Source organism: Camarhynchus parvulus, chromosome 1A, assembly GCF_901933205.1.
Source record: "Camarhynchus parvulus chromosome 1A, STF_HiC, whole genome shotgun sequence".
Classification (NCBI taxonomy): domain Eukaryota; kingdom Metazoa; phylum Chordata; class Aves; order Passeriformes; family Thraupidae; genus Camarhynchus; species Camarhynchus parvulus.
Genome location: NC_044586.1, coordinates 64,276,452 through 64,301,127, shown reverse-complemented (window position 1 = coordinate 64,301,127; position 24,676 = coordinate 64,276,452). Strand labels below are relative to the sequence as shown.

Below are 24,676 nucleotides of genomic sequence, written 5' to 3'. Positions count from 1 at the left end.
CCTTCACTGATACTGAAATCAGTGTCTTTTCTGTCTGGATTAATCTTGTGTCAGTTCCAGTCAGTGCCTCAGCTCTTCACCCCTGCAGTCAGCCCTGGCTTGGTGGGAGGGGCAGTGAGGACGTTCTGCTGGCTGTGGTGTGGGGTTTCACAGTGTGGCTGTTGCCTTGGAGCATCAGTGATTTCACCTGAAGTTCACACAAGAACAGTGGTGGCTGAGCAGCCCATAGCAGGCACATTCCCTCCTCCTGATCCTTTTATGGGAAAATAACCTCTTGCAGAAAGGCAGCACCTCAAACTCCCCTGCCCCAGTCCATTTATGCTCCTTTTCCAATGTGATAAGACCACCAGATAGCACAGCTAAGGTGGTAAAAAGGTAAAGCTTATGACATGATTGTGGGAAATCACCTTGGCCTCTGTGTACATCTTGTCATTTATGAATATGTCATACTTGATTAAAGCATATATTATTGTCCAGTCTCTACTTGGTATTTCTAAATTACAAAGTTATTTGTACAGAATGTCCCCAAACAGTGCAATGATTATTGCTAAATCAGAACAGTGGTTGTCCTTAATTATACTAGTGATTAGCTGCCAGTTCACTAGTCCTTAGCAAGCAGAAATTAAAAATGTAGCTGGCATAAGAACCTGAAGTGCTGAACAAATGAAAATTACATACATAATGCATCCAAATCCCTTGGAAGGACTACTTGGAGAGAGGAGAAATGCACTATATTTCTACTTTGTCAATAATACTCAGTATGGTGTAAAGGTTTCTTGCCCTGCATAAGTAACAGCTGAAATGCTGAATACCCTTTTTTTGGTGGTGTTGTTTTGTTTCCTGTGCAATTATATAAACTTAAATATCCACTTCATGGGTCATAATATGGTAAATATGCTGCAATGGCAATTTGTAGACCTGGGATTTGACCTAGAAATCTAAGCCAATGATGTGGGACTTAAGACAAATCACTTTCTTTGCCTTTTTCTTCCTCTCCCAATTCCTGTCTGCCTCTAAACATTGTTCAGCTCAGGGAATACCCTTGTTGTAATTCTCAACTGTCCCAAGTTCTGAGAAAACTTCAACCATGTAATGCTTCAATACAAACTATTAAAAAATATGAACTCATTGCAAATATACTGAGCATGATTAAATTGCTTTGAGTGTTTTAAAAGTTTGTATTCTCTCTTGATGCTGACACCTTGGTTGAAGAGTTCAGACTAATAAATTACCTTTTCCAGCATGTTAATTTTAAATAAATTAACCAAGACTTCAGAGCGATTTACTCATTAATGCAGTTGATGTTGTCTCTGCTTCAAAGTCAGCGTTGTATTTTACTTAGCTGAGTTCACAAAAAATCTTGTGGGTGGTGTGATCTTAATTTTTCAGGAATTAATGTAGGCTTTCAGAAATTTAGTGTTGAGTATATGTGATTAAAAAAAATCCCTTTCTAACTGAGATTTCCTGTTGAGTGACTAAAACACCTCTTTTGAACAAAAAGCTCTGTATAGCCCTGATGGATGCATTGGTGTAAAATACATTTTTTTCCTTATTGTTAGAATGGGTGGACTATGTTTTGTTAAAACATGATCGATTGCTCACCTTGAGATTGGTAGAAATATTAGCAGTACTTCTAATGATGTGATAGTGCCTCTGCATTCTGACAACATTTCTGATGCTAAACTTGGTGCTTTTAATATTGAATTCCAAATTGTAGGGAAATTTCAGTGTTTTGAGATGTGGAGGAATAACAGCCTGTGTTCTCCTAACAGAACATAGGAGGCAGTGTTGGACCATGAAGAATGTGCCTTAGCACTCCAGTATCTTTTTGCAGGAGCTGATAGTTAAGGCTTTAATATAAACTGTTTCAAGGTAGGCAGTTGCACACGAGAGGATGTGGAAAATGAGGCCTTTGATGGCAATTTTTTTTATTTTGAGGTTTTACTCTTGCTCATTTTTTCCTAGCAATTTACAGTGTGGTACAAGATTCTCTTTTCAGTGGTGTATGAATTTCCTATTTCTTTTAGGCCTCAGAGTTCCAGCAAGGTTTAATAATAAAGGAATAAAGATACAGTTCAAAGGCTGTTAAAAACTTCTCCTTAATCTTTTTTAAATAAGATTTTAAAATAAACCATGAGATAATAACAGGGAAGTATCAGGTACAGAATAAATTTTACAATCCTTATCATAATCATAATAGTTCCTAATTCTTTCAGTGATTTGCAGTGAGTTCATGAATTTCTTAGCAGGGTAGGTACTGGAGAAACTTGCCAACCTTTTGCTTTTCTTAGTGTTGAAAACTGACCTGCATAATCACTTTTTGTAGCATGTCCTGCGGTCAAGTATTTGCATTTGGAGTTTGACATAGAGCTGCCACATATAAAGAGATCTTGATCCTTCTGGTCTTGACTTCTAACTCTGTCAAAAAGCTGTTGACCAGAACACAACAGAAGAGTTTGATCCTTTCACTCATAGTATTCAAAATAATAGTTTTCAGAGGCTTTAGAAAACACAGCTCAGGCATGTCTCAGTTTGGGGTTCCTGACATCTTTCTGATTTTTCTTTCAAGTATGTCCAAACCTGAATAGGATGTGAGTTGAAGCCACCCCACTTAGCACTGTGCCTCTAGAGATCAAAAGCTCATCTGTAATACACAAGTAGAGATGGGTCTCAGCAATAAATCGTACAGTGAGCTGGTAAAAAATATAAAACTGCAAACTCAAGTTGCCCAAAATTTACTTCCTGAACAAATGTAGCTTTTTGTCAATGAAAACTCATGATAATATCAAGAAGGAAAATTAGATTACAAAAACATGAGTTTATTTTGTCTTGTGCTGTGTTCACCCATTTTTTTCCTCATTTTTACTTAGTCCTGTGTCATTAAGGGTCAAAAAAAATACCCTTACCATGTCTTGAAGTATTTTTGCCTGTTTGCTTGATTTTGCAGAGATACCTACACAGTCTGTGGGGCTTGGGGTGGCACCCAAGGATTTAATTTTCTGACTTAGAAGGGAAGAGGAACCATCCTTCCTCACATAGCTCTTACCCAAAACATTTGAGGGTTGAGTTAAGGAATAATTTTGATTATAAGGCTGGGTTTTTTTTTTGGCTGCTGGAAAAGACTGTAATTGGAATGAAGTGGATTGCGTGTACCCCAGTCTCAGATATGGAGCCTGTGAGAGGTAATACCAGTCCTCGTGTGCAGGCACTGTAAAACTCCACATGCTGGACTTCAGCTGCCTTTGTAGATAAGTTTATTATTGGCTGCAGCATGATAGGCATATACTCCAGTAAGGGAGGAATTCTGACTCTAGCAAAACTGTAAGCTCTCATGGGTTTGTTTCTATTGCTTTGACAGATCTTAAATTGAGGGGAATCTAAACTGTAGCTGAAGGATGTTATCTGTTTACACAGGCTTACAGATATATATATGATGTGTTTGATCACTGTGCTTTTGGAAAGCCTGCCTGTACTGCCCTACTTTTCTGTGTGTTGTGGATATTAAAGTCTAAAGTAAAAGGTGTGAAATTTATTTCTGCTGGCAGCATACAGAATGAACTCTTACAATAGCTCTTCACTTCAAACCAAAGGCTGGGAAGCCATGTCTTACAAATGCAATGTTTATATGAGCCTTTTGGGTTGCTGAATGAAGTTCTCTGCCAAAAGGAGATCCTGTAAATATTGTATTTAGGACTATTGCTCAGCAATGACCCTTAACACAGTTCTGTGCTTCCAAGTAGTTTGTTGCCAATAAGGTCAGGGAGTAGAATTGGAAGAAAAACACATGTTCTTCTGTGAATACCTTTTGAAAGTTACAGAATCTGTTGCAAGGTTTACTGTGAAATGACAAAAAGGTACATGGAAGTTGACTTGGCTTATAACTCCATTCTTGCTAGCTCCTGAAAGGAGACCAACAGAGTCAGCTCTTCACAAGGGACAAAACCTTGACATCTGCTTGGAGCTGTAGAAATAGTTTTGTTTATTCCCACTCTCAAGGGATTTGTAAGAGTATTTCTTAATCTAGAAAATACCATGCTATGGAATCAGGAGTGCAGAGCAGCAGTGCTGTTTTGCATCCTTTATTCATGGAAATGAACTGCTGTAAGGCACAATGATGTGTCTCTGTTGTGTGGTTTGGGAAGTTAAACATTAGAAGTACTTGGCAAAACATGCTGCAGTGAAACTGGATTAGATTGCTCAAGTTTATTGGGTTTTTTGAGAATTCAGTCATGCCAACATAACAATACAAGGGGAAAAGAGCAGCACTGTTGATTCAAACAGAAATAAATCAGCAGTGAATAAACACTGACGTTTGGGACACATCCCTGTCCGGATGTAAGTGCTTCCAAATTGCACTAGAATAAAAGAGATGATTATTCTGGTTTTTTCCCATGATAATTGTCAAAAGGAGAGTTGTTATGTATTGCATTTTATTGCTTTGTACATATTGGAAATAATTTAACAGTAGTTCTTTTGTTTCACATGAGAACTGTTTCAGTTTGGGGTTATTTGGGGTTATTTTTATTGGGGTTTCAATTATGTTTCAGTTTGGGGTTATTTTTCTCACTATGGCTAAAATCTTACATGTAAAGCAGATTTTGAAGCCTGTGCCTTACTTTTCCAGATTTATTCACTGTACTGATGATTCCCCTAATCCTTCCTTGAACTATGAGGTAGGACTCCTTGCATGATTTCTAAGTAATTTAAAAGAATTGCTCACAGGCTGGGTGACATTTGTGGCTGGGTTTCTGTCCATTAAATGTGTTATGTTTGTTTTATTCGTGTTGCTTTCAATATGAAGGGAAGTCTGGTTCAGCACTGCAGGTCATAAGAAGTTCATTTAATTGCAGATCAGGTGGGCTGAAGTGCAGACTTGAGAAGCTTCCTTGCAGTGTCTTCTCATGTCTGTCAGGTTGTGACAGGAAGGACAAGTTCAGTACCTCAAATAAATGTATTCTTGATGGTGAGCTGCTTGTGAACATCACACTGAGGTTACCAAGGGTGAGGCTTGCTGCAGTGGCTGGGGACATCCTGAACTGCTCTGTCACATCTTGTTTCCTATGTTTGTTACCAGATCAAAATGTTCAGCTAGAGATGCTTTAAACTGTTAATGTGGAGCTACTGCTCTTGTGGTAACATCTAGTCATCTCTCTAATAATAGTTTTTATGTAAATATAACATTTGTCATCATGCAGTGGGCTTAAAGGCTTTTCAAAAGTGAATGAACCTTGTTTTATTTTAAAGCACTATCAAGTGTGCTTTAAAGATACAGGACATCTAAAAGTTGGAACAAAGAGTTTAATGTTAACACCATAGTTAGGAATGTCATCTCTGGTTACTGAAGCTTTGTGCTGCAGCTTAAAGGGTTTGGGAGTTTCCAGCATCCACTAGCAGTAACTGGGGCCTTTAAAAACATCAATCCTTCAGAATATTTCAGCTTAGGCAATACAGAAACTTGAGAAAGTGCCAGAAAGATGCTTTAATTCCCAGGCAGTCTGTCCTATTGACTATAATAGTTTGCTTTCTATTTCTGTCCTGTGTCCTTATTTTAACTGGTTTGCGCCTTCAAAGGCGTCACAGAATTCTGCTTGGGTGTGTACCAGAATAGAGGTTGATTTGGATAAATTTAATTCTGCTCATCAGCTCCTTTGACTAGGGAGCAACTTTCTGCCAATTCCATGACAGATTTGTTGTGTTGTACAGCAGGGTTTTTATTTTCCATGCTTTATCATTAATGTAACTTGGAAGTTGTTTCATAAATGAGTTCACAGTTAGAAATACTGTACAAAGTGGAAGAGCATCAGATAATTAAGGTGGGTAGGGACCTCAGGAGGTCCCTAGTAGACCAAGACCTAGGAGGTGTCTCATCCATCCTCATGCTTAAAGCTGGGTAAGGAATGAGATCATATTGTCTCACTTGGCATTTTATAAAATCTGTCTTGAAAACTTCAGTGGGTAGAGGCTGCCCAGCCTCTGTGAAGGATCTCTTCCAATGCTTGACAGTCCTCATGGTTTCTAACATCCAATCTGAACCTTTCTGCTTTAAGCTAGTTTAGACTATATGGTCTTTAGACATTCCATCCAACTGAAAGCGTTCTGTGATTCTCTGAAATTATTATCAAATCTAATTGTTTTAAAATATTTTCAAAGATGATTATATGAACTGCAGATTTAAGATTGTTTTATTCTTTAGTATCAGTGGTCATCTTATTACAGCAAAACTGTAGCTCTAAAGGGCAGACCTGTTGACAAAAGGATGCTGTTACTTTTCTGAAACAATGCTTTGTCATTTGGTTTTCCTGCACAGCTTGTTCTTCGCAAATGGTGTGAACTAATCCCTGGTGCAGAATTCAGATGCTTTGTCAAGGAAAACAAGCTTTTAGGTAAGGAATTTCTTAAAAACAAAATTACTGGATGAAGTTTTGAGGAGTTTCTCCGATCTCATTCCTTGAATGAGAGCTAAGGCTGAAGAAAGCTCTTTCTTTCCACACCTCATTTCTGAAATTAATGGTTTATTCTTTCTGTAGTTTAAAATGTGGTTTACCACATCTCACTTTCCACTGTATTTGAAAGCTTGACAGCTCAGCATGCTTGCCATTACAGTGGGAATATTCTTAAATTAATTGTTAATTCAGAAACTTCACCCAAAGGCAGAGTCTTTTATATTCAGGAGCAAATTGCATCGACTCAACTTGCAGAATGAATACAGAGGCAGTTGTGTGTTGTGCTGTAAATACATGAACCCATGAGGATGTTATATGCAGAAAGTTGGGGAGGTCAGAACATCTCCACAGGTGTAGGAGGTGTCTTGAGTCCATATTAAATTCAGTGTAGCTTAGTTAGAGCCTGTTGTTCTGTTACTCAAGTGCAGACTCCTAAATGTAAAACATTTCAAGTGGCACTGAAGAGCCAGGGTATCCATCCACAGCATGCACAGAACTGGTGGGTGCATTGGGAGACCTCTGGCAGCTGGAGAACAGGCAGATTGTGCTAGAGCATGTGTTGTAGGCAGCTGAGCAGGGTAAATTTAGGGTAATTTAGGGTAAATTTAGCTCAGTTGTACTCCTCTAGTAGTGTTGACTATTCTCTGCTGACTATAGCAGGAAATGAGATACCCAGTGCACATACCGGTGCTTGAATTGAGGGGTTTAATTTCAGGCTAATTACTACTCTGAAGTTTGATTTTGGTGTGGTCTACCATGAAATCTTTAGAGATGAACAGAAACTCAAATAGCACAGGATTAGTGCACATTTGTTCTGAACAAGGTTGAATCATTCTGCCTAAACTCTTCTAACAAGGAAGTGTTATAGCAGTGATGGAGCAAATACAGACTCTAAAGGAAGGAAGGTGATTTTTTTTTTGCTTTAAGATAAAACCAGGTTTGCTCACTTTGCCTGTCTCATGCCTACATTTTCACAAGCACCAAGCTCCATATCCATAAGTGGTCTGTCCAGGGTTCCTTGTGATATGGAAGGCCAGAGGTATTGGCTTTGTAGTTCTCACTGTTCCTCCTGTCTTAGCATGGTGAGTGTGGGCTTGTTTTGGCTGTGCCTTTTTGTACCTGTTGGGAGCTGTCAGCACTTTGTTGCTCCATCCAGTTCCACCTCTGTGAACCTTTAGGAGCACACTCCCTGTTGTTCATTTCCTCATTTGGGTTTCCTATGGAGCTGCACACAGGTATTTCAGCTGTGCTAATCCAGGTACTGTCAACACACACCATTCTCCTAAGCCCTTTTATTTGGCTGTTCTGTCTGGTGTTCCTGTACTCATCTTCCCATTTTCTCTCCATTTATGCCAGTTGCAAGTGTATTACAACTCTCTGTAACAGAGTTTATCTTCCTAATAGCAGAGATTTCCCATTAAGTCTGTATTGCTTAATGGCTCCTGACAGAGCTTTTTGAAGGGAGGAGAGCTGAATCCTGTCCTGCCTTGTGATGCTGGAACACCATAACTGCCAGAGATACAAAGCATTTGTGCACTGGCTAATTAAGCACTCTGTACATTTCATGGCCAGGTTTTGAAACCTAGTATATCTGCCAGTATGGGATTTTTTTTAGCTAGCACTCCAGCTGCATTTCTGAAGATAGTTCCAAGATTCTTCACAATATGTTCCCATACTCTTAAAATTAATAAGCCTGTCAGTCAAACTAAGGAATGATGCTTGCAGTATAGTGAATGATTTTCCAGTTACACATCTGCATCCCCTTAGATGCCATAAACTTTTGGGTTTTGTTTTTTAGATTCAATTTAAGCTTTGCAGTGGTATTAAAAATCAAAAGTTCCACTGACATCACAAATTTTTTATATGAACTTTTTTAAAAAGGGCACATCTTTGGCAGTAGTCAGCATTGTCTTACAGTAAAACTCTGTGTTTTGTATATGGTTAAAACAGCAAACTGAGGTCACTGATACATCTTCCTTGGGGAATTCTGTCTGGTTTTGTATGTAAATAGCCTGAATTACTCATTCTGCAGTGATGGGGCAGGTCTTGGGTTTGACATTTGTCAAGCAGGGTATTGCAATGTTTTATGTTGACACATATCCTGTATGAGAACTCTTGTCACTCAAGATGCATGCAAGTGTATAATCCTGTTGATGTCATTTTAAACCAGTGTCTTGTAGACAAATGTATGAAATTAAGAACTTGTGGGAGGGGTGGTTTGTCTACATAAGCAAGAAAACCCTTGAGGGAGCAAATGGGAGCACTAAGGTACTGGCCTGCATGCCATCCCACTGATTTGGGGATTTAGGAATTCACCTGTAGTCCTTATCAAGCAGGCACATGTTATTCCACACTTAAAAAATCAGTTAAATGAGAGTCTGTGGTATCCAAGCATTTGGATATTAGCTTTGCTAATGTGCAAGCTCAGCCTTCGCTCCTGGCATTTCATTGTTCCAAATTGTGGTCCCTATTGTGATGTGCAGAGCAAAGTTTTGGACCAGAGTAACCAAAGGGAATAAAACTGAAAGGAAAAGATGGGACCTGGAAATTTAAACACAGGCAAAGTTTCCTCCTGAAATTCACTTTAAAATATTCAAAGTGTGTACATATATGAGGTTCACAAAATTCTGGACAGAGCTGTTCAAGGAAGAGATTCCTAATGGAAGTACTTTAAGTGTAACAGAATAAAGCCAAACAGTAAGTCACTAATAAAGATAGAAACTTGAGAAAATCCCATCTTCTGTGTCTGAGAACTGCCTTTTTTTTTTTTCTGGTTGGGTTTTTTGCACGCCTAGAGCTCTTTATAATTATAATTACCTGAAATTATTGACAGGTATATCACAGAGGGACTACACCCAGTACTATGATCATATCTCTAAGCAGCACGAAGAGATCTGTAGGTCCATCCAGGAGTTTTTCAAGAAACACATACAATACAAATTCTTGGATGAAGACTGTAAGTATCTTGAGGGTATCTGTGGGTGTTGTCAGATGTTTGCTGCTAAATTATTGATGTGTTCCTTGAATAAAGGATTTTTAAGTTTCTTTAAAAGAAGTTTTAATTATTTCTTCTAGAATATCAATGCACACCAGGTTAGGTGCCAAAACCTTTGAATAAAGGCCACAGTATTTGATACACCTAATCAGTCCAAGTAAATTGTGTTGTTCCCTAAATGTGAAGTCCTTAGCAAATTTGATTTGAAATAGTTTTCTAACATGGTTTAGTGATAATTGAATGCTGTTGCATCATGATGGGTGATCAATAGTGGTGAAAAACGTGATGAAGAAATTCAAATTAGGTCTGGCATGGACGAAACTTCAGCTTAGCAGAAAACCATAAACAAAAATTTTCTGGCAGTTTTAGTCATGTCTAATGCTTTGAAAAGTAAACCTTTAGGTGGGTTTTTAACATCATTAATTGTTTTACTGAGATGCCAGAGCAGTCAAATAGATCTGCCCTCTCTAACTGTCTGAAAAAGGCACCTTCAAGTGCCAGTCTCTGTTATGTTGAAATTCTTAATAATTTTACTCTGCAAAGCTGCTCTGTTTCAGCCCAGAGAAGTTCTCATGGACTGCTGCTTGGAGAAGACCAGTAGAATAGTACATTAATTTAATAAGTCCATTACATTTTGAAGTAAGATCAGTAATATAGATCTGGCATTCTGATTACTGCCTTTTAATTTTCCTCTGTGTTTCAATGTATTTTTAGCTGGTATGTAATCAACTGATAGATAAGAATTCAGGGCACTATTTTTGGAAATTGATGCCTAGATTTAGGCTCTGAAATGGCTGGCTGGTGAACTGAAAGGTCTGAAATGTCATCTTATGTAAAGGGTGCCATCTGAGTTGCCTTGAGGGAAAGGAGGTTTCAGGGCAACCTTCTGGCATGAAGGTTTGTTAACCTTTTATTCTTAGCCACTAAATGCTGGTCCATCTGCAGAGAAATGCCATGCAGAAAATGTTTTCTGTGTTTTTGTGGGTGTTTCTTTTTTAACTACATTACATTTATCCCCCATCATCTCCTTTGATCCACTGCCTGGTAGCATATGTGTTGTTAACAATAAAAATCTGGGTTTGCTTGTTTGTTTGCTTTTAAAAGGAAAGGTATTACAGCTTTTTTCCTGACTTCTTGTTTCATTGGAGATTTTGATGCTGTTTGCTCTGCTTTTTCCAGTTGGTCTGGTAGCATCTCCAGATGGAAGAGTTGAGTCAGAGCAGCTGAAGCATTGCAGAGTCAGAGCAGTAGGATAACAGATGGATGAATGCTTTATAAATACTTCTAAATTATGTTAGAACCATCTAAATACCTTTGGTAAGAGCCCAGTAAGAGCAGTGCTCTGGAGGTGTTGAAAGTGCAGAGCTGGGCTTTGGCTTTCCCTCTGTTTAGAGCAGGTTCTGGTGAAGTTTCACTACAGTCTCACTGGCACAGGATACTGCTGCTCTGAGAGTGGGAATAATTCAGCTTTTCTTCTTGTTCAATGTTTGTGCCTGTCCTGAACCAGTCACCAGAGTGCAATCAGCCTGAATTCCAGCTGTGTGAATCCCAATAAATACCAGTAGCCTCAGTGATTGCCATGGGCTTGCTTTAGGCTGACAGGCCTCACTATAGAAACCCTCAGATGCAAGGGATATCTTTTGGCTATGACTAAGGAGAGGATGTGGTGCAGGCACTAAGTTCAGTTGAACAGCTGGAGAAGAAATCCTGGGGTTCCTGTACCCCCTCTGCATTGATGACTGGCTTAGCCACTGAGGGCTTGTCTTCCTAGAAGAGCAGAGCACTTAATCCTGGAGTGCCTTTGGCACTGACACAGCCCAGCTTGTGCAAAAGCTGGGAGGATTTTTAGGCTGCATGGTAAAAACCAGCTACGTGACTGGCTTTGGCTCTGTGGAGTTGTGGTTTGCCCTTAGCCCAGCCAACTTCACATGAAATATCAGATTAAGCTTTACATGCAGGGATGTGATCAGTCAACATCCCTGTTCCTGACAGGCAGCTTCCTGAGACTCAAGTGTTCTGCAGTCACATCCTGAGTTTAGTTTATCCACGTGTATTGGGAAATCTCTTAGCTGAAATATTCCCTTATTAGTGAAGGAACTAACAATATAGCACTTGTCTGAGGCTTTTCTAAATCTTTTTTTTTCTTTTTCCTTTCTTCCTACTAAACTGGTACAACTTTTGCATGTAGCCATCCTGAATGCTTCCCTGTTGATTTCCCTAGCTCAACAGAAAGACAGCTCAAAGGTTTGTTTAACCATACAGAACAGGAGCTGATGGAAAGCTGCACATACAGAGTCATGTTTAATTAAGGCAAGGGGAGGAACAGCAGTGGAACCAGGCAAGGCAGCTTTGAGTCAGTCACTGAGTGGCAAGGGGGCTGTTTGAAGGATTTGTTCATATTAATTAGGCGTGCTGTGTCTGCTCTGGGTGACATCAAACATGGCCATTTCACTGCCACCGACCCCTTTGTTCCTACAACCTGTTAGTCTTGTTAGCTGCTGAAATTCTAGTGTCTGGAGCAGGAACCTTCTCTTATTAAGTGTTTGTGCAATGTCCAACACAATGAAGTGTTGATCCTTCCCTTAAACGTCTCTGTTCTGCTGAAAACGAAACAGCAGTAATGTCAAGGATAAGCTCCCTGGGCTAAGAGTTTATCAAATATTCTTCATGGGAGAAAAATCAACAGAAGAAGCCAGAATTAAATGGAAAAACCCAGCAGCTGATTTCCTAGTGCATTAACAATAGTTCTTGAAATGTTTCAGCTCCCTCTTAGAAGTATAGCCAATTCTGGCTTGTAGTTAATTAGACATATTGACTTTGCAGATTGTACTGTGTACACAAGTATCTATTCAGATTTAGACATCTTCTGTGAAATTATATATCTTTTACAATTAACTTTTTTTCTCCTTTTCAGTTGTTTTTGATGTGTACAGAGACAGCAGGGTAAGTGAACAATAGGTTGTATATAATTGTTTCTTCTGTGAAAACTTGCAATGCTACAAAGATCAAGCAAGTAATGGCTTTGTCTTCCTAGAAATGGTCCTGGAAAAAAGCAACCAAACAAACAAACAAAAAAACCACTGAAGTAAAAACCCCGACCAAACAAAAAAGCACCAAGGAAAACCTACTTGATGTTACTCTGTTCCACAGGTCTTTTTCTGTGATAAATACTGTCTACAGTAGGAGAATAATAGGATTAGGGGTGTAAATATGTCTGTGCCAGTGATGTAATTATTTAGTTAGTATCTTCCAGGGAAGTTGTCTGTTCTAAAGCACAGAACTTAGGTTTAGACTGCAATTTTCTCAGTTCTGTGAATCTACAAGAGGCAACTTAGTTTTTGTTATGACATGAGAGTCCTTGCTGCAGTAATTTAAAGTGGAAAGGACTATTTCAGTTGGATGGGACCTACAATGGTCATCAAGTCCTACTGCTTGACCATTTCAGGGCTGACTGAAAATTAAAAGCATGTGGTTATGGGTGGTGTTCCCAGGCCATGGTGGGATTTGTGGGGCTGTCCTGTGCAGGGCCAGGAGCTGGACTCAGTGGCCCTGTGGGTCCCCTCCAACTCAGGATATTCTGTGACTCTTTCATTAAGGGTATGGTCCAAATAGCTTTCAAACACATAAACAGGTTTGGGGCATTTTCTTTTAAGACAGATATTTCCTTGGGCTTTGTTTCTTTTTCCCTGTGTTTGTTTTTTCACTATAGCATTTGAACTCATCAAAATTATCCTTAATATTTCTTCAGATTATCCTTGTGAGATTCGAAAATGGTTCATACCTGGAAGTCTAGGATAAGAAGGGATGATTCTCCAAAGAGGGTATGAATGTTTGTGACAGATGGAAGCCAGTTTTTTCTTTTCAAACTGCTCCAGCTGTGGCTCTGAGTTGGGCAGATCAGAACCTTCAACATCCAGATAGTGATGGAGTTGGGGAGAAACATCCCTCCTCAACTGTTTGGAAGATTTGTAGGTATAGTGCTCAGGGGTGTGGATTAGGGGTGTACACAGAGGTGCTGGGCTAAAGGTTGGACTTGATGGTCTTAAGGGACTTTTCCAACCTAAATAATTCTATAGAGGTGCCAGTATCAGAGTTAGTAACCTTGACTTCTCCTAGTGCGAGTGGGGAGAAATATTTGGTCAGATGAATTGTGCTTGAAAGGCTTGATTGGAGAAAGTCTTTATTAGAGTTGAGTGTACTGGAAGTAAGTCCTGAGTCTCATTTTGAATGTTGCTGAAGTATTTTGTAATTGTGTAACAGTAAATCATGCCATAGTTTACAAAACAGGAACGTGTCTCACGTGGAAAACAACGACTGTACCATTTCTCAATTTCTCAGCCCAGCTTTTAATGTAGGTGCCTAAAACAAGGCTGTGGGCTAGAGCAGCTGTGCTGTAATTGAAATTACCTGCCCAGGCTCAGATTGATAGACATGAGGATGCTGTCAGGGAAAATGAGGAGCAGCACTTGGGCATTGAACCAGATTCTGCCATTGGGTGCTCTGCCTCATAGCTGAGGCATGAAGAGAAATTACTTAAGTAAAAGGTTTCAGCCTGTGGTATCTCAAATGAGCAGTGTTTCTTCATCTGTCAAGATAAAATATATCTGTTTGTAGATTTCTCTCGGTGGATTCTACCCTCAGGTCTTGTAAACTGCCAGCTAGCCCTTTGTGTGTCAGATGCTTCTCCTTTCACACGTACTATTGTGGTTTGCAACTGTGTTATTCATCGCTCCCTCGGCGTGTGAGTTACAGGCAGCAAAAGAATATTGTGAGCATGATTAATTTCCAGAGCCCGTGCTCCTCATCAGGCTGGTTGCACAGCAACCTCACCTACAGAAGGAGAGAAATGTTCACTGACTGCTTGTTTTAAATCCTTTCAACTCTAAATATTCAGCTTTGAGAGAAGCAAGTTGTTGTTACCATTGTAAGTGACAGCAGTCTCCTCCCCGTGCTCACTTCAGTTGCTTTAGAGCTGTCTGGAGTTGGCTCCACAGGTCCTGCTCACTGAATCAGTTCACAAAAGCCTGAGAGTTGGCTCTGCTTTTGCTCTTTGCTGTCCCCCAGGTGTGAACAACAAGTTCAAGGCAAGTCACTGTGGTAAGGCAGAGCAATGCAGGGAGTGGCTGCAGGCCGCTGCTGGCTCCCAGCTCTTGTAAAGGAGCAGGCCAGTGCTTGTGTCCGTGCCTTGTGAGCATTGTCACTGTGCAGGAAGGTGCAGCTGGAGTTAGGGAGATGTAACAGTTAATTTTGCATTTTATCTGTCTGTAATTTCCTTTAACCAACAGGCTTTGTCATGGGCACTTCCTTTCAGTGCCCTGCTGCTTAATACCTTAGCAAAAAAAAGCATGAAGCTGACAGGGTGTGGTAAATCTATTGATCCTTTTAGGATGAGAAGAAAACACCATGTAGTTCAAGTAGGGGAATTTTTTTTCCCCTCCACTTATGCACTACTTTTTTTTCCTGGCTTGTGCATTTCTCTGCTCTTGTATGGCAAAGATTACTAATAGCACCCAAAAGACAGCAGAGAAATAGCCTTACTGCTGTTTTTTAGATACACAGTGCAAGTTATCTGAAACAGTATTTAAATCATAACATTGCATGTAAGACTTGAGAGAGAATTTAATCTTAAGAAAAGGCAGTTTGGTTACTGACCCAGGGTTATATACACTCCTGTTAATGAGCCCTGAAAAGAGATATTGAGTTTGTTTTGCCACTTGTCATCAATTTGCAGCTAGCAAAGCTCAGTGCAGATTTAAAACCATCTCAAGGAAACAACTGTTGCACTGCTGTCTGCAGGGGTGGAGGAACACTGCTGGGTGCTCTCAAAAAAACATGTTGCTATCAGTAGTCTCAAAATCAATTTTCAGTTTTTTCCAGGGTACATTTATTCTCTAGAGAAACGATCTTATTGTTCCTGAGAAAAAGCTGAGCTGGATGTATTTGGGGTGAAGAGGAATTTCTGTGAAAGCCTTGCATAGGGAAGTATTAGGTAGAAACGTTTCTGCTGCAAGGAAGGATTCTCTGAACTGCTGAATGAACTTTGCCAGCCATTGCTTCTGTGTGTGATTAAATTGGTTCATTAGCTTGTTTTTCTAGAGTGATAGAATGAATAGAATCTAAACCCACAGACAGAATCTAAACCCACAGATTCCTCCTCGTGCTGCCTTGGAGCTGACAAGACACCCCCATTAGTAAAAGATTGCTTATCATGAGAGTTTGTGGCAGCCTTTTGAGGAAGACCAGGGATGGGAAATGACAGCAGAGCTTGCCCCATTGGCTCTCTGCTCTGGTGGTGCCAATATTAGTGCAGAGGTGTTGCAGCTCAGCCATGCGGATCTGGGCTTGCTCACCCTTCCGGAGCAAATAAGAAACCTCTCAGGTCTGTGCTCCCCAATTTGTAGTTTCTTTTGTAGCTGTCTGGTTTCAGCACTGTTGTTTCTGTGCTTTGGCTTCTTAAAATGTGCTCTGTGAGAGCTTAGACCTGCCCTGAGACAGACACCTGTGAAAGCATGTGTGCAACCACAGCTCCCTGCTGGGCTGTTGGCCCAGCTCCAGCCTGCAAGTCATAACCACAGCATTCATCTCTGCTGGGACTCCCCACACCTGCAGCAGGAGCTGGCTGGGGATGCTCACAGAGGCACCAGAACATTTCTGCTCACAGGTTTGCATCACTTGCAGTCCCACAGAGTGTCAGTGCCTGTGGGACAGCTCAGGGGGCGTGGGTGGGGGAGGCAGTCTCCATGTTACTCTCTGCCCACGCTTCAAACGCATCTTGGTGTGTTACAAACCAGATGGCTGTAGTGTAAATAATTGAATGTATTTGCTGCTTGAATCAAGATAGGCAAGATCTTTCAAAGCCAGATCCTTCAGAAAAGAGGAGAGAGCAAAATGAATGTTTAGTAGCTAAACTGTCGTCAGGTTTGTTTTCCAATTCCAGTTGATCTTCATAATAAACACAATAAAACTCTTCAGCCCTGCTTATGTTACTGCAACTTTTCCCTTCCCTGTTTGATAGAACTGATTTCATCCAGATGTAATACTGGTTTTGCAAATTTTTACTAGCAGCTGTAGTCATATTTCCTTATAATTTATTAGTGTTTTATTTTATTAAAGTAGTTGATACTTCCTTGGGCAAGAGAAGATGGCCCAGTGCTGGGGGTTGTCTCTTGAAGTGCCTCAAGGAACACAGACTGTTTCTGCCTCCCCCACATGTCTGTTACTTCTAATACATCTTATTAGTCTCTGCTTTCATTTTTCAGTTGTAGAGCAGTTGTGTTGTTGTGCACCCTACCACTACTGTTTGGAACACAGATGTGTTAAAGATGGGGTAGAAACTAGTGTGGACTGCTAGTAATGACTATATTAAAAATGACTTCAAGTTATTCTTTATTTATCTATGTCTGTACAGCATCTTTGAGGTTTCATGAGCTCCACCAGCATTTTGCAGACCCTGCTCTCTGTTTTTAGGGTCCCTTGTAAGACCAAGAACAGCAATTTTTGTGGTGTGCTGGATGGTGCAGTGTTGCTGAGGTGGTTTTTCATGGAAAGCAAAATCCCTGTGTGGGCAGTTTGTGCTTTTTTGTTTGGTTGGTTGTGTTTTGGGTTTGGGGTTTTTTTGTGGTTTTTGATTAGTGGTCTCCCCTATTCCTTGTTCATTCTCTCTGGGGATCTTGTTGGATCATGGGGATTAGCCAGAACTTTGGTGGGCTCATCTGAAAACATTTTGCATAGAACTAAATTCAGTTTATTTGAGATCTGTCTGAACTTCTGCTTACAAAGAAAATCAAAGTAAATTAATACATGATAGCTTGCTGTGATATAAAACTCGATGAGGTGAGGATGTTAGAATATTTTAAACATTTAAACCCAGGTAGTTTCAATTTTGACATCTTTTTATCTAAAGACTAAGCATACTACAATCACCTAAGTATATGTGTATTTTGGGGGTTTTTTTCTCTTTTTTGCTTTGTTTTAATTCATCTATGGTTCCTTTGCAGGGTAAGATTTGGTTAATAGATTTTAACCCATTTGGTGAAGTAACAGACTCCCTGCTCTTTACATGGGAAGAACTCACCTCTGGAAAAAACTTGAAAGGAGACCAGAGTGAAGGGGAAGCAACAGAGCAGGTGAGGGAGGCTGAATAACATCCAGCAGGATTCTTGGCCTTATTTTTGCTTTCTTTTGCTGTTCCAATCAAATGGTAATGCAAAGCCCATTGAAATAAAGGAAGCTCCTATGAAATGTAAACATAAGTAAAATCTACCTTGTAGTTAATCTCAACAAGTATCACCTGCTAGTTTTAGATGCCTGCAAGGGAATTTTTAGTTCAACCAGTATAATTCCATATTGCAGCTTTGACCCCGTTGCAAAGAAGATGCCCTGAATCTTGCTTTTACACAGTTTTGATGCATTCCTTTCAGTTTTTCTTAAAATCTATTACTTTTCTATATAGTCACTTAAATTTCTACTTGGTTTTTGATATGTCATGCAGTTTCCCACATCTCCAGTTTTAAGCTTGGAGGGAGACAAGCAGAAGCTTAACTTCTGTCTCTTCCTCCTCTGGAATACCCTTAGCAAAGCCTTGTCCTCTGCTTGAACTCCCAGGACTTGCAGAACAAGGCTTTCTATCCCTCTTCCAAGCCACATTTCCTCTGTAAAAACAAGTAACTTCCCATTAATACAGAAAGGGAGAAATAGTCCTTATTTTTTGTATTCCAGCTTTTTTTCTCTCGCTGCATCTGGAGACAGAGTCCTCACGTCCTAACAAGCCCTTGTGCAGCTGGGTAGGAGATAGGAAGTGGTGTGTTAGTGAAAACACTTGGTTATTTTCTGAGGAGAGGTGGCTGGCCAGTGTGGGCTTTTCTTTATTTCCTGGCTGTTGAACTGCATTAGAGGTCACTGAAATGACAAACCTCATTGAGCTGATTTTAACATCTGGGAGTTTCTTTAGTCCTGTGGCCCTTTCCATAACACGTTGACAGGACACCCCACTCCAGGCTGTCCTTCAGGCCATTGCCTCTGTCTCACCCTGGGGCTGTTGCTGTATGAAAACCCATTCCATGAACCCTCCTGTTAAAATCTGTGTCTCCTTTGTTAGAACACACTCCCAATTCAGAGCTGTCTGTGGGACATGTGAATTTTCATTTGGGGATTTCTTTTTGTCGCTGCCAGATGCTTCACTCAGTTTTGTGTAGTTCAGTCCAGGATGAAAAGTAGAATAACTTGTCTTCATGTTTCATCTGACATCCAGTCACATAATCGGGTGTAAAGTTGCTGATCTTTCTTAAAATGAAGCTGTTTATTGCAGTACAGCTGGCAATTGCATGGCATCTCAATGTGTTGAACTGAAAATTATATCATTCTCCAAAACCTGTTGCTACAATTCAGCATTTAGAGATATTTTTGGCCGCTTTATAGAGGTTTTTTTTTTCCTTCAGTAAGTAAATTGGTTGGAAAGTTTACATTATAATTTCAGTAAGGTTATAGTTGCAAATGTGTTTAAACTGTGAAGACAAATCTAGGGGTTCTATCAAAAAGATTTTTCCCTCTCCAGATACGTATCTAGATACCATTGCCCAAAGTTCCTTATAGCTCCATTATTACAGCACTGTCACAAGCATGAATTTATTAAACACATTAATAACTGATACACTGTAGAAACTTTAAAGTGAGGTAATGAAAGCCATTATTTGACTGTTTAACATGTTTGACATTTCAAATTGCTCCTAAGTGGGCAGAGGTTTTATAAGAAAGCTACAATTTTTAGAAAGCGCAAGTTTAGTTGAATGAGTGCCAAATAAACTCATTGGCAGCGTGACTCAGTCTCAGGAGGAGTCCCAGAAACATTTCATATTCATGTCCACTGTTCTTATCTCCTTTTCCAAAGGATTATCCAGTGTTCCGTTGTACCAACAGCAAAGTCACCGTCCAGCCCAGCCCCTACCTGAGCTACCGACTGCCCAAGGACTTTGTGGACCTTTCCACAGGAGAGGATGTTCACAAATTGATTGACTTTCTAAAACTGGTAAGAAGTAGCAGAAAAAAATCTCTAACCTCCTGCCTTTGTCAAATAGAAACACCAAAGTCCCTGGACCTCTGCTTTTGTTACTAACAAAGAGTACAAAATTACAGAAAAGGCAATGTGTGAAACCATCACACAATGTTGGGTTGATTGTTTCTGAAGTGATGAAATGCAAGCTCTTTACTGCTCTCACTTCACTTAATTAATTTTATTTTTTATGGAAAACAGTGAATGTAGTTTGACAAATCTTACTGAAGGACTGAGCTGTTTCCTTTCTTACTGAAATGTAAATATGAATGTAGTATGAATGGAAATGTGCTTTTTGAATGCCTGGAGCTAATGCTTTTAACTTCTAATGTTTTTAACTTTTTTCTTTAAAAGTCACAAGACAAATATATTAGGAAAAGCCATGATAGAGTTGTTCCTTTTTCAGTCTGTTTTCTTTCTTCTTTTAATGCACAGTGACATGAAGACATGAGTAAGTTAGGGAAGGGAGGGCAGGTTACCTGCATCTGCTCACTGACTCTTGTCACCACCATGATGTTTTCTGGTTCTTGTGTATTCCATGAGTTAATGGACCAGGCAAACCTTGTTCTTTACTGGAGATAAAATCCTGTAGTTTGGGATAAGAGAGAGGGTTGATATTGCTCTTTTCCATTTGCTGAAAAATTCTCTCTTACTGTTCCAAAAAATGACTTAGAAATGCAGTCACTGTCTAATCAATTGTATCTGGAGCACTTGACATGATTTATTAGTGCTCCTAGTTCAGATAACTGTGTCCTAACATTCTGAACTCTCCTGTTCTGTTGACAGAAAAGAAATCAGCAAGAGGATGACTGAGGTACCCAGAAGCATTACATTGAATTACAAGCAAGAAATGTGGCAAAATCTGTATTTAGCATAACTATTAAACTATTGATTTAAAGGAAACCTGCTTTTTATAGTCAATGAAAGACCTGAAGAGCTGTTCATCCCCAGTGTCTGTCGGTTTATAGAAAAGTGTAGGGAAGCTTTTTCAGGGAAACATGAAAGGTCAGGGTGAGTTCTCAGTGGATTCCAGGTGCAAAGAAGCAACAGCCTGAGTGCAGCTGAACGAGTGCTTTCCATTTCTCATAATGTGAGGATTGATGCCACTGAGCTATGCCTTTGGACTCCCCAGTGTAAATATGGCAACACATAATGTTTGTGCAGTAACAACATGGAGCATTCTCTGCATTTAGGCACTGTCTTGCTTAATATGTAGTCACAAAGAAAAAGGAATGTACATTTTTATCTGTAGTAACCTTTTAAAATTGTAAATTGATTTTGTTTTGGGAGCGCTTCTCATCCTTTATGTAAAAAAAAATTTAAAAATGGAGAAGGGATTTTTTTCTTTGTTACAAGGGCTAATATTTCATTTCAGAGAACAGCTATAGCCGTAGTAAACTATTTAAAGTTTGAAAATTTTACATATTGGGAATTTGAAATTCTGAATGCATTTAAAGTAAAGTAATATTTTCACAGTTGCTAAAGTGAAACAAAATTCATTTAACTTCACCAAATTTAATTTCATTTTCATAGTAAAGCTTTCTTGAAACCTGTTTTTTTAACATGATTACATACTAGACATCATCTGTGATTTTAATCTACATAATTAACATCAACCTATAATTTTATATACAGACTTAGTCTTGTTTCTTTTATGTCACATTTCTGAGTTTCTTAGGAAAGCAATTACTCTTTCAGATCTTAAAATTCTGTATTTGTTTGGTACTTCATGTTTTTTGTATAAAGGGAAGCTTGGCTAAATCTGGGGAAACAGAAGCTCTTGTTACCAATTGCTGTTGTTTGGGAGGTGGGGGAGGACAGTTTTAGGTGAATCACCAGCTGACTTTTGGATATAGGTGTTTGTATGGCATCAGTAATTTATTAACAGTGTGCAGAGTTCCCATTGAAACAAAAGGACATTTGAAGAAGCTCATAACCCCTGGAGGCTGGTTCCTATTTCAAACCAGTTATGTGATACTGTGTGTGTGTGTGTATAAAGCTGTTTGTGTTTCTTTGCCTTGCTTTTGCTGTCAGATTGGAATGGTGCTTGGTTACAATCTGTTCTTGGATGTTTAATCTGAGCTAAGTTGTTAAATTATTACCTAATGTCTTCATCTTCTCTTTTGAATGAAAACTTACTTGAGTTAAAGATTATGCAGATTAAAAATCCACACATTGATGAAACATCACAGATGAAAGCTGCTGGAGTCAGAACAGTCTGCCCTGAATTGAAGCATTGTTTGAAGCATTGGAACCTGCTTCTCAACAGCTTTTTGTATTCAAATTAGATGATATTAACTCAGGGCTGGGCTATACCTAATCCTCCCATACTGCAGGATTTTGGATGAGTATTTCTCACACTCACCAGAGGGATAATTTGAGTATAAATGTCTCTAAATCTGGTAGGAACCTCAAAGTGTAAAAAATGAACAAAGCTTTCCTCTTTGTTATAAAGTTTCTAGCCATGACTTAAACTGTTGTGATGATCTAACCACACTTCCTTCCTTTACACAGATGATGCCCTGAACTTCCAATAGATCCATAAATGCTTCTAAACTACAGATTATTGTCTTTAAAAACAAAGTCTTAGTTTAAAGTTGGAAGACAGTTTCCCACCTCTTCCACGTGGGCTCCACAAATCAGTTTACCACTTTCTCAGCTGTGTTTGCTGAATGTTCACCAAAACATATTTGATGATGGGACCAGTTTCCTGGGAGCCTGTGCACCCTGGAGTGTCCCTTTAGGTGGGTAGGCTGGAGTTTTTCTCTTCTGTGAAATGTTGACAGGTGCCCAGCCTGAACTGATGGGCTGCTCAGCCAAGCTGAACTGCAGTTCAGAGTTGCAGGAACTTGTTCTGCTTCCTTTGGGCTAACTACTAGTGAAGAACCTTAAAAGGCAGCAGAGCAAAAATACTGGCTCCATGTTCAGAACTGGTACAGAAACAATCCCCAATATAAAAATATGATCTACAAGATCAGGTCCCCCAAAATACCATACCCTTACAGTTTAAATACATTAGATGTACTTTGCTTTTTCCCCAACTTCAGGTAATCAAACAGTGAATTTTATTTGGCTGTTAAATTAGAGATTCCTCTTCTAAAAGAATTTTCACTCTATATGTCCTTTTGATCTCCTAGGATAATTAACAAACAGTTTCCCTTTGGGGAGCTGAGGGAGCTAATGTTGGTAGATTAAAAATGCTTCAGATCAATTTTACACTGAATAGTACATGACATTTTTCTATTCCATCATAAAAGCAGTTTCTGCCTTTAGCCATCATATACAGAAATTTGAAAATACAATTTTTCAGTTGTTCAGGTCCTTGTTCATGGGATTTAATTATATCATCACCATTTGCTGAGTAAGGGCCAACTGTATACTATATATTCTTAATTATATGCTTAAAACACAGTGTGAAGATGCTTGCAGTCTCATCTAGATGACAAACAGAAGTTTTAGAGGGAGGTAACATGCAGTCATTTTATACAGATCCTGTGCCTGCCAAGCCCTGCAGAAGTCTGGCTGTGTCTGATGGCTCCAGCAGTGAGATTCAGTTCTTGGGCTGCAGCTCTGCCAGGAGTGCCAAGGAAAAGTCCTCAGTGTTTCACAGCCAATGCTTGTGATGTTTAATCTCCCAGATAGATGGTGGGGATGAGGATTCCTGTAACCCCATAAGCAGCAGTTTTTAACATGTCCTGGCTTAGTTGAGGATTTGGAGTAATGCTCCTGTCACTCTAGGCTTCAGACTGTCCATGCTGTTTGTTCTCTTTTGACTCTTCTTTCTCCAGTGTTGTCCATGTCTTTCCTCATCCCTCAGCCTTTTCTTTGGATAAATATTAAGATCAGAATTGGTAGCAGCAGCAGCATGGATAATAGTGAGCTGAATTTTAAAACCTTTCTCTATCCACTTTTCCCCTCCCTCTTACTAAGGCACTTTTTTGAGTGGTGCTCTATAATACCTAAAAAAACCCCTAAACTCTAAAAGTAGGGGAGAAATACCCAGGTCTGAGTCTCAGTAAAATCAGTAGCCCTTGTTGGATGCTGATCACAAATTGTAAAAATCCACATAACTGCATCTGGCTAGACATCTCACCTGCCTCATTGTTACATACTCACCTGCTGCTCATGTCTAGGGTGCAGAGAAAAGGTGCCCTGTGAGATGCAGTTCAGGTGCTCATATGAACAGGAGACCCTTAGACACTCCTGGTTTCAGGCTTTCAGGTGAGCATTGCTGCCAGGTGAAAGGACCCCAAACCAGATCAGGGACACTGTGGAGGTGGGTAATAGCATGGCACAAACCTTTGTAAAAATCCTTCTGTACCTCTGTGCATGGCTGAGTTCAGCTGTTCCCAATGTGAAGTGTCAAACAGCCAGAGAGGAGCACAGGGTGTTTTGTCTGTGAGCATAAACAGGCAAATCTGCTTGGCAGCTGGTAATTTATTTCAACCTTAGAGGCCAGAAATATCAATTCTGGTTGTATTGGGACACATGTTACATTTTGTACATTAGTTCAAGAAATAATACTGAACTAAAATACATGTTTTTGGCCAAGAGAAGATGGACCTGAAGTGTAACACAGAAGCAGACCATGGTGCTTTTGATTCACGAAGGACACTTGGTAACACTGATACTTAATAAATCTACCTTAGCAAAAGCTTGTCTGGATGTTGAATTAACAGTGTCTTCTATTTGAATTTGATGACTTTTGTAAAGAGACAATCTCCAACTTGTGGTCATGCTGACATTATACAGAGCTAAAATAAGACTTGTTGCCATAACTGCTATATTTGGTGTAATCTTGAAGCTTTCTCAAAGATACAGAGCCCTTAAGCAGTTTTGTGTGATTACAGGATTTTGTAATAATAATGACATTGGCACTGCAGTAAGTCTGGTTTTGGTTTTTTTGGTTCTTTCTTTTGGGGAGGGCAGACATCCTGTTACATTTCTTCATGTGAGCTATTGCAGCAGTGGCTATCCTACCTGGCTATCAATAGTGTTCTGATTTCTCTAAGGCCCTCTGAACACCTGGCCAGGCTTCTGCCAAGGATGTGTTTTGGCAACTTGTAGGGAAAGGTTGCTTGGCTGGTTGGTCATAAACACTGACTGCTCAGGGCCTTTCTTCAGGGAAGGTTGCAAATTACAGCTGAACTTCCAGGAGAGATTTGTGGCTCCTAAACAGCATTACTGTCC

At 39.7% G+C, this 24,676-nt stretch overlaps 1 protein-coding gene across 1 annotated transcript in view; it reads left to right on the top strand.

Annotated features, from left to right (window-relative positions):
* Nucleotides 1–24,406, top strand: part of CDC123 (cell division cycle 123) — a 34,177-nt gene extending 9,771 nt beyond the window's left edge. Inside the window, exons 7-13 of the mRNA XM_030960620.1 lie at nucleotides 4,625–4,673; nucleotides 6,308–6,383; nucleotides 9,277–9,399; nucleotides 12,353–12,381; nucleotides 17,436–17,564; nucleotides 19,325–19,462; nucleotides 20,273–24,406. Of these exons, the coding sequence (XP_030816480.1) occupies nucleotides 4,625–4,673; nucleotides 6,308–6,383; nucleotides 9,277–9,399; nucleotides 12,353–12,381; nucleotides 17,436–17,564; nucleotides 19,325–19,462; nucleotides 20,273–20,299 (571 nt within the window). The 3' untranslated portion in view covers nucleotides 20,300–24,406. The remainder of the gene's footprint in view (nucleotides 1–4,624; nucleotides 4,674–6,307; nucleotides 6,384–9,276; nucleotides 9,400–12,352; nucleotides 12,382–17,435; nucleotides 17,565–19,324; nucleotides 19,463–20,272) is intronic.
* The last annotated feature ends 270 nt before the right edge of the window (nucleotides 24,407–24,676 follow it).